Source organism: Berghia stephanieae, chromosome 4 (assembly GCF_034508935.2).
Source record: "Berghia stephanieae isolate SIO BIC M18660-M18661 chromosome 4, UCSD_Bste_1.3, whole genome shotgun sequence".
In the NCBI taxonomy this organism is placed as follows: domain Eukaryota; kingdom Metazoa; phylum Mollusca; class Gastropoda; order Nudibranchia; family Aeolidiidae; genus Berghia; species Berghia stephanieae.
The window spans coordinates 91,105,084-91,118,054 of NC_088363.1; the positions used below are offsets into that span (position 1 = coordinate 91,105,084).

Sequence of the window (12,971 nt, forward strand, 5' to 3'; positions counted from 1 at the left end):
TTTTTACATCAATGTCTTGTCCGAAAAATGTATAAGCACTTAACGGGCTTTTGTCGTCCAATGTATTAGATGACCATTGTCCACCAGGGACGAGATAAAGTACAAACGCAGTGAGCCTGTTTCCAATGCTGTGAAGTACTAGATAAATGCTATCTATTATTAAACTATATCAAACAACCCAAAAATTATTTGCTAAGCTACGCCACAGATTGCAAATTTGTTATGATTATTTTCCCCACGGAAAAGAGAATCAACACACCATTACTGTAAACATTTTAAAGTTTGAGTTATATTATATTGCAAACGATGGAAAGATCAAAGGAATTCAGCATTGTGAGAAAAGTGTTTGGTTTATCGCTATCGGTATCCAAAATTCGTAATGTCACTTCAAATATAGCTAAGCCTGTATGCATAAAACTATAGCACCACATTTTGTAACTTTGGAGGAATTTTCAATATTCTGTGCGCACAAGACTTGGAACGAACTACACTACTACTACTACTACTACGACTACTACTACTACTACTACTACTACTACTACTACTACTACTACTACTACTACTACTACTACCATTAACTAACTACTACTACTACTACTACTACTACTACTACTACTACTACTACTACTACTACTACTACTACTACTATACTACTACTACTACTATTACTTACTACTACGACTACTATTATTATTACTACTACTACTACTACTACTACTACTACTACTACTACTATACTACCACCATGCGACGGTGTACGAGTGCGGTATAGACTTTGCTGATTGGGTCGATCGTCATAACATAATAGATAATAATAATAACATAATAACGATGAGAAGCTGTAGACTGTTAATAGAGTTTCAAAGTTTATTCAATCTTAGGCTTTTGCCAATAAATCACACAATTTGATGACAACATACATGAAAGTGGGAAAAAAAAGAAGAAAAGAACAAAGTAAATAATTATTTAAGGATTCAAGTTCAGAACTTTTCTACAGCCAAACTTTTAAAAATAACGACATGGAAAATCAAAAACGAAAACAATTAAAACGGTAATAGTTAATATATATTCCAGAAAGATAGAACAAGAGACTTACTTCAGTATTGTCAGGAGAAACCACGATGAAAAGATCTAAGCTAAGTCTTTCAGGAATGTGACATCAAAATGTAATATCTCTAATTTGCTCCTAGTTTTTGCAATGTACATCTACAATGGTATAATTCACCATTTCAGAGGACCACACTGGTACCTACAAGCTTTTGGAGCTACGCAAAAGCCTTCATCACTTGAGGCCTGGGGAGGAGGTCTTGGCAAGGTGGTCCGATGACGGCTGGTATTATAGAGGTAATCGAACTGAATTGATTTTTATAGATATGCAACCAGTGGAGATGGGCTTTCTTATTTGTTTTCTTTTGCATCTACGGACAACAGTATTGCTTGTTGCAGAGTCAGTCGACTCTAACAGATTCAGCTACCCAATCATTGCTGAGAGAACTGCCCTCTTTCAATGCCATGAGAACTAGAACATGTCCTGATTTCTGTAACATTTACCTTACTGTATAAATAAATTGCTCGATAGAAAGCCAGTCTTTTGCAAAGTACCTTTCGTCATTTCTAACAGATCAAGCTACCTAATCACTGCTGGATGGACTGAGTGAAACATCTCACAAGACTGATACTGATAACAAGAAAAAGAAGTAGATGAAGAATAAGAGGAAGAAGGAGGAGGAGGAGGAGAAGAGGAGGAAGAAAAAGAGGAAGGAGAAAGAAGAAGAAGGAGGAGGAGGAGGGAATTGAAGAAAAAGAAGAAGAAAAGAAGAATGAGGAGGAGAAGGAGGGAATTGAAGAAGAAGAAGAATGAGGAGGAGGAGGAGGAGGAGGGAATTGGAGAAGAAAAAGAAGAAGAAGAAAAGTAAATTATATATTGCTGGAGCCCAATTGACCTTAAGATCTTTGGAGATTAAATTGCAAGTCATTCTCTATGCCTGTAAGAGAGCTGACCATTTTATATATTCAATTATGCGGCTATGTGGTCTTGTGGTATGACACTCGCTTTCGGATTGGAAGGTCTTGGGTTTGAGCCTCGCTCAGCACATAGTTGAGTCCTCAGAGAGGCTCTTTTCTCACATTCTCTCACCATACTCGGGTGTAAAATGAGTACCTGGCCATTAACAGCGTTGTCTCTGTCCGAACAAAAATTGTAATATCGCCTAACAGGCGTCATGTCCCACCCTACATGTTAAATGTTGCTGTTAGCCAGGTATCCCTTGTAATGCTCTTTGAGCACGTTTAGTGGATATTGTGCTATATAAAAGCTCTTTTTAAATTAAATTGCCAATGTTAATCATCTGTAGGAATGGTGAAGCACTATCATGGAGATTACAGCTACAATTTGGAGGATAGCACAGGCTTCGTGGAGAGGATCTGGCGAGAGGATATTATCTCAGAAAATGACAATGTTAACCAAGTAATTGAGGTAATATTTAGAGGACAATTTCCTCATTCAGCTGTTCTGCTTGGGGATAAAAATAATCGTGCTTTACACATAATTCGTGAAAATGAATCTTTGTCTATTTTGAAACATTCGCTTAAAACATATCTGTTTCGATTTTAGTAGACGGTATGAGAAGCAAGATAGATCTGGTTTGTGTTGTCTGTTGTGTGTGTATGTGTGTGTGTGTGTGTGTGTGTGTGTGTGTGAATGAGTATGCTTCAGCCAAAAGTAATTTGTCGAGTCTGGTGTCTCGGAGTTATAGCGCTATATAAGTTTTCAACATTATTATTATTATTATTATTATTATTATTATTATTATTATTATTATTATTATTATTATTATTATTATTGTTATTATTAATTGTGCTCACATTTTTAATTGTGATTAAAATTCTACCTTTTAAAAATAATGTCATGTATATGAGTATGAACGTTGATGTAAAATTTTGAAAATGTGTGTATGAAACAGTGGCGTACAAAGCAGAAAGAATAATAGAAGGAGAAAAAATCAACTTGTTCTGACTGAGGGTCGAACCTCAGATCTCCTAATTATTGGCCAGTACCTGACAGGTAATCAGCAGGTCTGAGGTTCGATCCCCAGATGGATTTTTTTCGTGTATTTTTCTTTTTACTTTGTATGGCACAGTTTTATACACACCTTTTCAGATTTTTGTTTTACGCTAGTACCATATCCCTATTTTGTCACTTTGAACTTTAATTGACTCAATGATTTTTGCTACTTTTCAAAATTGGAAAAAAATGTATGAAAAATGAGCATGTACATAGATATTTTTATTCAACAACCATCAACATGTAAAAATGAAAAACATTAGCTTTGGTACTACGTCTATAATTTGTCTCATAAAAATGTAATAAATAGACATGGGGTAAAAGTAACTCCGGGTATGCTACGGATATAATTGGTGTTAGGGTTGAGTGAGTTAATGCAGTGCATTTCTATGATTTCACCACACTCAATATGGTTTAGTATGCTTAATGTACTCCCTCAACAGGTCGTATGGAAACATTTAATTTTATTTCATGCAGTACAAAATGCTTGTTAGCTAGACATCCAATTTGTAGTAGCTTTCTTATAGTATCTGTCACTGATACTGAACGAGTACTCATTCACTCCTGAATGAGTAGGGTTATGCGCGGCTATGTTGTCTTGTGGTATGCCATTCTCTTTCGGATCAGAAGGTCCTGGGTTCAAGCCTCCCTCAGGGCATACTTGAGTCCTTGGAGAAGGCTCTTTACTCACATTCTCTCACTGTACTCAGGTGTAATATGAGTACATGACCGTTAACAGCGTTGTCTCTGTCCGAAAAAATTGTAATATCGCCTACAAGGCGTCATGTCCCATCCTAAATGTTAAATGTTGCTGTTGTCCAGGAACCCCTTGTGAAGTGCTTTGAGCACATTAAGAGGATATTGCGCTATATAAAAGCTCATTTAAAGGTAAAGGTATAGGGTCAAAGTGTCCTAGCCAGTGAGACAACTCGGCGACAATAGTTGTTTTTTTTATCGTTGTTACTCATGCATTCACTTATCAAGTTCAATTAAGGTGACGTATTAAGATTTATTAATTTTTTGTTTTTAAGTATGGAAAATATAAACAAGATTGATTTTTTTATTCATCCTCTGACAGTTGGACAACAAAGTCGTTGCCCTTCATCCAGACTTCTGCTTCAGTTATGCCCCTGCCACCGTCACTTTCATCAACGACGGAGAAATGACAGTCAGATTTTATGATGAGTCAGAGGCAACCTTGCCTTGGAATGAAGTGTATCAGTCAACCCCAGAGAAGTACGATATTGACGTCAGCTACATCGTCAAACAGGAGAAACGCCTTATTGGTGCGTCTGTTGTTGCCAGGGATGACAAGTCTGGAGCTTACTATCCAGGTATTATTATGGGAATTGTGCATTTCTGCTCATTGAGCTGCCACCTGTCCATACTTTTTTAATTTTCTGGTGTAATCAATGAATGAAAGTTTGACTTTTTATAACCATGGGAGATAAAAACTAAGGACCATTGTTTTATCCCTCTTGTCAGGATACTACGATTTCTTCTCTAGATCTCCATCCCTTTACAGAAATCATGCTCTTTTGTCAATGAAAAGCTTCCAGATCTTTTTCTTCTTAACTATTCTTTCGCCAGCTGTTTTTACATATCTGTCTAAAACACTACAACTCTACAAACGAAAATGTCATTTTCCAGTCTTTTTTTTTTTATCTCATTGAAAAATTCGAGTCTAGCTGCAGGTGTTCCTAGTATGATTTATAACCCTGATTCAACATTCAACAAATATTTTGTTATGAACAAAACGCATACCAAGACTAAGTATTGCGGACATAACCGTATAATTGGACATCCTCAGGGTGAGATGTCGTTTGCAGAATATTCACACAGGTTTAGTATTCACACTATTCAAGAAAGTACAATGAAACATACAAAGAGCATATCATCCAAAGAAAACAACCATGGAAGATGTCGAAATTGTGCAACAACACCAAAATAATTCCATTTAACTAATTGTTTTAACAGCTCGAGAGATACAAGGGTCATCATTAGATACTGTTGATATCTGAAAGAATAAAAGCTTGGATCTTTATTGACCAATTTGTCACAGATCAGAATGTTTCAGCTGGGCACGTTAACATCTTCTGTGGTCCCAGGAACAATGGCCAAATGTTTTGTTCACCAACGAGTCGCAATTCAAAATTGCTGACAGACAAAATGTGTTTACACACACACATAAACACACACCAAAAAAGAAAAACAGCAGGAACATTTTTTTGAAGATCAAAAACAGGTGATATGATTCCGTGGTAGTTGGGGCAGGATCATGGGAGACCAAAGACATCTTATGTGAGAATAGATGGCGGGTTGACATCAGACAGTTACATTAATGGTATACATACATATTACATCCACACCAACATTTAAACTATCTATTCTACAGGGTCTGTAACAAAACGAGCAGATGATGGAGTAGATTACATCATCACCTGGACAGACGGTTCCAAAAGTAACCAGCAAAGCATCCACATATTCAGTGCCTTTACTAGAAGACCACCTCTGAGTAACGGAGATAGAGTCCTGGCCCTTGCCGACCCTGTCCATGTGAAATTCCTGCCTGGGTACATTGTCGGCTCTGTCAAGGATAAGATCATTGTCAAATTTTGTGATGGAGAAACGTAAGTAATAATAAACACAGCAATGGTAAATTCTTTAATCTTGGTTTGTAATTGTTTACTTCAAATTTTTAAACAATAAACGTAAATTTTGTAAGTAAATGTTGATGGTTATGATGCTTCTATAAGATATAGTTAATAATACAATGATGAATGCGCTTATAAGCACCAAGCTGGTCATTCATAAGCATTAATATGGTGACATAAAATAATAAATATATTTCTCAATGGTAGAATGAATGTACACATAAGCACCGACCTGGTCATGTTGCTTAGTTAAAGTTCAATGGTAGAATGAATACCATCATATGTACCAATCTAGTTAAATTACTGAACAAAGATAAATCTCAGTGGTAGAATGAACACCATTATATGAACCAATCTATTGAAGTTACTGAACAATAATTTAATTTCCCAGATAAACTCAAGAATTTGTGGTCTCCTATTTACTTATGAAAATTTACCTTTGGTTTATTGTTATGTAAATACATCCTTTTTCATCTACAGTTGCGAAGGTGTGGATCCTCTGCTGTGTTATTGGCTTGGCCAGCGGTTCTATGACGACGCTGTTAAATACTACAAGACACATGACCTTAGCTTTTATTAGATATCATATGATATTATTAGAGTTTGCTTTCTGTGTAGATTGTAATGTGTTCTTTAAATAACATGATAAATTAAATGTCTTAGGTCATATCATAATCGTGTTGATTATTGAGGATAAAACAGATTCATTTACTTTATATTGAGGATTTGAAGTAACTTATACTTACAGTATTTGGTGTTAAGTAAGAAAAAAAAGAAGATAATAGGATTCAATAGTCTGATGTCACGTCCTCCCAGCAATGAGCAGCTTGGTTCTAAGCAAAGAAAATCTGTACTTTTTATTCTTCATGCTGGCTAGAACTTTTACACATGTCATGTGATCAGAATGTATGAAATGCTTAACATTACCAGATTTATAATGTTTTTCTCCTCTGGATACTCTTTTGTGTTCGTCGGAGAAGTATTTCATAAGGGCATCTGCCATTGTTCCGATAGTTTAGAACCAGTTACTAAGTTACTATGCGTCATTACGAGGGAAGCCTATTGCGCCAAGTGGGAGAATTGTCTATACGGTTATTAAACTTAATTACCTTTCCTCACCTCACCTCACCTCATTTTTGCTAACCGGGGTGGTCGTAGAGGAGACATGAGAGATGACCAAGCAGCTACTGCCCTCCATCCAGATCTGCCCTCAGCTTTTCTCATTAGTCCGTTTATAGTCGCCTTTACTGTGAGACAATTCTTCAATTTTCATTTTTTTTTTTTTTTTGGCACATCTGGTCGTGTGACATTCACCCCCCCCCCCCCCCCCCCCCCCCCCCCCCCCCCCCACCTCTTGTTTTTATATTCATCTAACTTAAAGTTTCCTTTACAATTTTTGAAATTACTAACAGTATTTGAACTGACAATGCTATGATCATGCCATAGAAAGAGATTCTAAATCTGGTTTATGTAAAAACTTCTATTACATATGATTTGTTTTACATGTTTCATAGTATTGTAATATTGAAGCGATTGGAACTTGTGTGGCCCAGTTTGCAATTCTATTTCAACAGCTGTGATAAAATGCACATAATGTTTTACTTTTTATTATGTCTATCAATTTAGTTCATATTTATTATAAAATGATGACAGAACATAATTAGTATCGTCACTCTGTAGAGAATAATGCAATGATGTCTAGAACTAGCTGTTCTATTTCCATAACCTGTGATAGAAATCGCATAATAGACTCGGTGCTTTAACGCACTCAATCCTAGAGATTTTTGCTACTTTATAAAATTTGAAAAAAATGTATTATTAGAATATTTACAATGATAGTTTTATTCAACTATCATTAACATGCAAAAACTGAAAACATTAGCGTTGATACTACGATTTGTCTTAGAAAAATGTAATAAATAGGCATGGGATAAAAGTAACCCGGGTAAGCTACGGATATAATCAGCATTAGGGTTGAGTGAGTTAAAATCACAGTGAATATATTAAACTTGAGGAATTTAAAAATCTATATTATATTAGAATCATTTCTCAATTTTAAAATAGAGCGCTAGAGTTTAATTTGTTTAGAATGATGTATGTTAAAACTTTCTCATTGAACCTGCCTTTTATATTTTCATCAATCGTTTATTTTGAAAAAAAATTAACCCTCTCTTTTATACGATGATCTATTCTGTCTTAACAATGCATTGGATAAATGAATACAATTTGTAAACCAATATTTAATACAAAACATGCAATTACTCTAATTCTTTATGCGATACTTATTTATGTAGTAGTTTTCAAGGGGCATTTTTGCCATTTTGTCATCATTCTTACATTAAACGAAATCGGATAATAACAAAACTCCCAGTATTTTGCATTTATTCTTTTTTGCCTCTGGTTATCCACCAATTAATAGCAATAAACGAAGGAGAAGGAGGAGGAGGGGAGGAAGTGGCAGAGGAAGAAGGAAAAGAGGAAGGAAGGGAGAGGAAGAAAAGAGGAGACAGAAAAAAAGAACTGATAATCAAACGCATCAAAGAAATACGGCATTGTGCTTCTTTGAGGTGACATTCGGTTTGTGATTAGACGAATGTCGCAGAGAGTGCTTAACAATAGTGCAGCTTTCAGGCACGCTATTTAAGTTCATTTTGTACACAGCGAAAGGAGAGCCTATTTTCCTTTGCTGCTTGTCGAATTAAATTTTTCAGAATTACGATAAACGTTTCTTGAACAGCCTGCACGTCCATTATTGGGTCTCTGGAAATGGATGGACAAACGAACGCTTCTTTGGGGTATCGCCCACAGGTCCTGTGGTGATGAGTTTTTCATGACAATCTCTGATCGTCTTAGCATTAACGTGAGCATGTCTTCCTTTAATGGCTCTCCACAATCTTTGGATTTGAACAACGGATCTCCAATCTTCGTAGCGTGCTTCTAGCTGGGCACATTCTTGTAAAGTAAGACGTTCAGTCATTTTTGTGGGGCTTTAGAAATTTTAAACAAATTAACAGAATATAGATTTAATTGTCATACATTAATGAGCACACACGCGCGCGCGCGCACACACACACACACACACAATTTACAGATCTGGAAAGATGACGAGAAGATTGATTTAATTGTCACACATCAGGGAACATACACAAAAGTATTGAGAAAAATATTACATTTGAATAAGTTATAAGTAGGGAGCAAGGAGATTCACTCTGGATTTCCAGCCACCGCAAGTGGGGGCCATTGGTTAGATAAGGATTTCAAACAATAATACTATTTTTCTGCCTTGGTACCTTGCCGTTCAATGCTCAATAATTGATTCTGTTCTTTTAATCTCGGTACTTTATATTAATTTGGTTAATTGGCGACCAAACGTTTTAAAATAATATTTATTAGGTCTTGAACTATCTGAATATACTCAAAAAAAGAGTGAACTATCAATATTTGTACTTGAAAGTGTAAACTAATTTTTATGACGGCCACTTACAAACTGAGTGATTAGGTTTGGTTTCTTTTCAAAATCGAAAGTAAGAATCTGCAGAGGATGTTTCATGACTGAATATTTATCGCGCCAGAATCTTTGAAAAGTTGTAAGTACCAATTAATAATTAATATCTAAGAAATGTTTACAACCTAGCATTTGGAGGTCATTTTTGCAGATGATAGACCCATTGTCATGATTGATATTTCTATCGATTCGCTCGTTGGCTAGTCCTAGATCGTGATCAGACTCTGACATCCAACATCCTGATTTGGATTACTGTACTGTTTCTTTTTCTTATTTTGGAGGCCTGTGGCTTTATATTTGTCTTTTTTCCATGTATGATTTACTGATATTGACTTTATTGTCGTAGTATAGTGCGTTATTCTTGGGTGATCCCTTCGCTCGTTACGTCAACTTCACCGTAATACTGGGAGACTAGCAGAACTAGAGAGCTGCGCCGGTGGTACCAATACTTAGAATACTTAGAGACTAACAGAACTAGAGAGCTGCGCCGGTGGTACCAATACTTAGATTCTTTATCTTTTACAATCATTCGGTTGGACAGAAAATTTTTTAAAACTTAACGCTTACCGCAAAAGCAGTTTAGATTTGAAGATGCATTTGTTTTCTATAATAAAAAAAAACATTCCGTACCAGACAATCATTGATGAATTTCAAAAGTTGTGTTTCAAATTATATCCTAAATTTTTCGATTCATTCCTCGCGAAATCGTTTGGGCTTACGTCTGTTTACATGGCGCCGCCGCAAAAAAAAAAAAACAGGTTTAAAAAAAAGTTTATTGAGAAAAAGATTACGGAAAAAGTGTCACTAGATAGGTATGCAATTTGGTCAGTGTGTACAGACAATGAATTTGGTGCTTAAATGCAGTAAAAATTGGTGCGCAAAATTAGTTCGTCGCGGATGCGAGACTCCGTGTGTGTGTGTGTGTGTGTGTGTGTGTGTGTGTGTGTGTGTGTGTCCTTCGTTATTTAACGAAGGATACGGTGTGTGTGTGTGACTCTCTCTCTCTCTCTTTTTTATTTTTTTGGGAGTGCCTACGTACACGGTGGCGGGGGGTATCTGGCCTCAGGATCTACGCACACATTAACTGGTTTACCGTTGCAACCAGGACATGGTTGCAACACAAGCACTGGATAGTCCTCACTGTCATGAACGCGCGCTCGTGTGTGTGTGCGTGCTTTTAAATCAAAACAATTTTAACCATTAATGGCAAGATTCAATCTTACACTACCCAAACTCCAGATCTTAGTCTTAATGTTATCATTAAAAGACAAGCTTTGCAATTACAGTTTAATTGAAGCCCGAGTTGAAAAATACTCTTACTATGTACTGCTCTCTTGGTATAAAAGATTTATTCTGCATAAGCAATCTGGAGAAGAAAAAAATCAGTGTCACTGTTAGAGGTTAAAATTTCACGCACCGTGAACACCTCTGTAACAATCCTTTGATCTACTTCATCAGGCAACCCATTGTTTCTTTCATCCTTTCCCATTCCCCCTTACTATCCCCCCCCCCCCCCCCCCTGGCCGTATCTCTCTCTCTCTCTCTCTCTCTCTCTCTCTCTCTCTCTCTCTCTCTCTCTCTCTCTCTCTCTCTCTCTCTCTCTCTTGTCATAGTGTTATCCCTTCTCGTTCCCATCCTCATTGTAAAATGAAAAAGTTCGGCTGTTTGCAAATACATGTATGATTGTGACCTGGATGTATCGTTTTGTGACCTAGATGTATCCTTTTGTGTGTTCAAGACATGTGGGTAAGTACAGCGATAGCTTGCCAGTTGGGAACAAAACAAAAAAGACTAGCGCACTCTCTTCCTTTACTGTATCAACTTCATTGGCTCTGAGTTGAAGGTTTTAAATATAAAATTGCCATGTGTTTTAAATGTTTATCCCAAGTAGCCTCATCTTACCTCAGAAATTGTTTAAATACATACAGACCGTCCCGCTCACTCCGTTCACAAATGGATACCACTAAACTATTTTGCTATACAATTGAAAACGTATGGAGAGAGATCATTTTATAATTCAGGCCCTAAAGTTTGGAATTCTCTTTGGAATTCTCTCCCCAAAAATGTAAGAGATGCATCAAACATTACTATTTTAAAATCTTGATTGAAGCATCCTTTATTATATGTGAAATATCTTGCATAGAGCCTTTTATTGTATTGTACTACTTGGTTTTATTAATGTGTCAATTGTAAGTATGCGTGTTATAGAATTATTGTTACAAATGTATGATTTAGTGTAATAATGCCAATATAGAGTGCACAGAGCACAACATCGTCATAGTTATGTGCTGTCGAAATGCTCTTTTATTATTATTATTATTATTATTATTATTATTATTATTATTATTATTATTATTATTATTATTATTATTATTATTATTATTATTATTATTATTAGATGTGAAGTCAAAGAATTGAGTTGTTTTTCCTGCATTTTATAATCTGTTACTACCTTTTGTTACAGATATAACGTCATCAAGCTCCAGGAATCGAGATTGGCCATATTGGGGCGGATGGCCATGCAGGGATGGTGAGGTCATGGAGGATGATTGTGGTATTCAGCTGAGTAATGGGATGGTTCATATTGGAGGGCCCCTTGGATTGTAATAGCAGTGATCAAGACGTTGGAGGAGTTGTTGGTGGCGAGGTGATGATGGGGATGTAGATGATGGAGCAACAATAGTGACATTGTTGGTGAGGATGGCATTGTTGGGTGGCGGATGATGGAAATCATGATGGGAGGGTTGTGGTGGTGATGGGATGATGATGGGAGGTGATGATGATGGCAATGGTTGTGAAGGGAGGTGAGAGTGGTGGTGGTATTGGTGGGGTTGTAGTGATTGTGATGTAGAGATTGTGTTTGTCGAGGAAGGTGGTAGTGGGGAGGATGAGGATGTTGGAGGTAGATTCAGTGATAAAGTGAAGGTGGTAGTGTGGTTCTGGACTTGGGTTTGAGTTGATTCCAACTGGTTGGGGCCTGGTGAGTTACATTTGTGTTCTTTGTTGACAAGATGATTGTGGTTGGCATTCGCATGGATTTGAAACACAGATGAGTGTGCTTCTACCGGTGGGGGTGTATTTATAGAATAGAATAGAATAGAAGGTATCGACGTCACTTGATTAGGCCACTGGCCTGTCGCCGAGTCTTTCCAGTCACTGAATGTCTTGTTCACAACTGATCTAATGCATTTCCCTACCTGATCTTGTGATCAGGAGCTAGCCTACACTACACTTTCTCTACTGATCTTTTGATCATAGCTATTTTGGATGGGAGGCACTTCTACACTATGCATATAACTTTTATCACAGCATCTAATCTATTCTTGAAAGCATTGACGCTCGGCGCTTCAACGACATTTGCTGGCAATGAGTTCCAAAGTTCAATAACTCTCTGTGTAGAAAAGGTCTGTCGAAGGGTGGTTTCAACTCTGGGTTTCAGAAGTTTATATGAGTGGCCCCTGGTGACTGATTTTTTGTCTACTGTGAACAGCCTATCCTGTGTCGCATACAAGCAATGTGTGAACTTATAGGTCTCAATCATATCACCTCTCAAACGTCGATAGACCATACTTGGCAGGCCTACTCTTTTCAGACGATGTTCATAACTCAAGTCCTTGAGTTCACCAACGACCTTTGTTGCTCGCCTAAGCACATTCTCTATAAGCTTCTTATTCTTATCCTTTTCAAGATAAGGTGCCCATACACAGTTTCCGAACTCCAAATGTGGTCGAACCAAAGCTGCAAACAT

At 36.8% G+C, this 12,971-nt stretch overlaps 2 protein-coding genes across 9 annotated transcripts in view; one reads left to right on the forward strand and one right to left on the reverse strand.

The window, feature by feature from the left end:
• The window catches only part of LOC144971557 (von Willebrand factor A domain-containing protein 3B-like), a 62,864-nt gene extending 54,782 nt beyond the window's left edge, over positions 1 to 8,082 (forward strand). For all 8 annotated transcript variants that reach the window (XM_078912583.1, XM_078912587.1, XM_078912589.1 and 5 more), the window contains 5 exons: positions 1,234 to 1,344; positions 2,355 to 2,476; positions 4,143 to 4,398; positions 5,460 to 5,694; positions 6,199 to 8,082. In XM_078912583.1, coding sequence (XP_078768709.1) covers positions 1,234 to 1,344; positions 2,355 to 2,476; positions 4,143 to 4,398; positions 5,460 to 5,694; positions 6,199 to 6,298 — 824 coding nt within the window. In that variant the 3' untranslated portion in view covers positions 6,299 to 8,082. The remainder of the gene's footprint in view (positions 1 to 1,233; positions 1,345 to 2,354; positions 2,477 to 4,142; positions 4,399 to 5,459; positions 5,695 to 6,198) is intronic.
• A 4,421-nt stretch (positions 8,083 to 12,503) lies between these two features.
• Positions 12,504 to 12,971, reverse strand: LOC144971885 (uncharacterized). Its single transcript, XM_078912959.1, has one exon. The coding sequence runs from the start codon at positions 12,969 to 12,971 to the stop codon at positions 12,504 to 12,506; it is 468 nt and encodes a 155-aa protein (XP_078769085.1).

Coding starts and splice junctions, on each gene's coding strand:
- LOC144971885 (XM_078912959.1), bottom strand. CDS start 12,971: ATGTTTGCAGCTTTGGTTCGACCACATTTGGAGTTCGGAAACTGTGTA.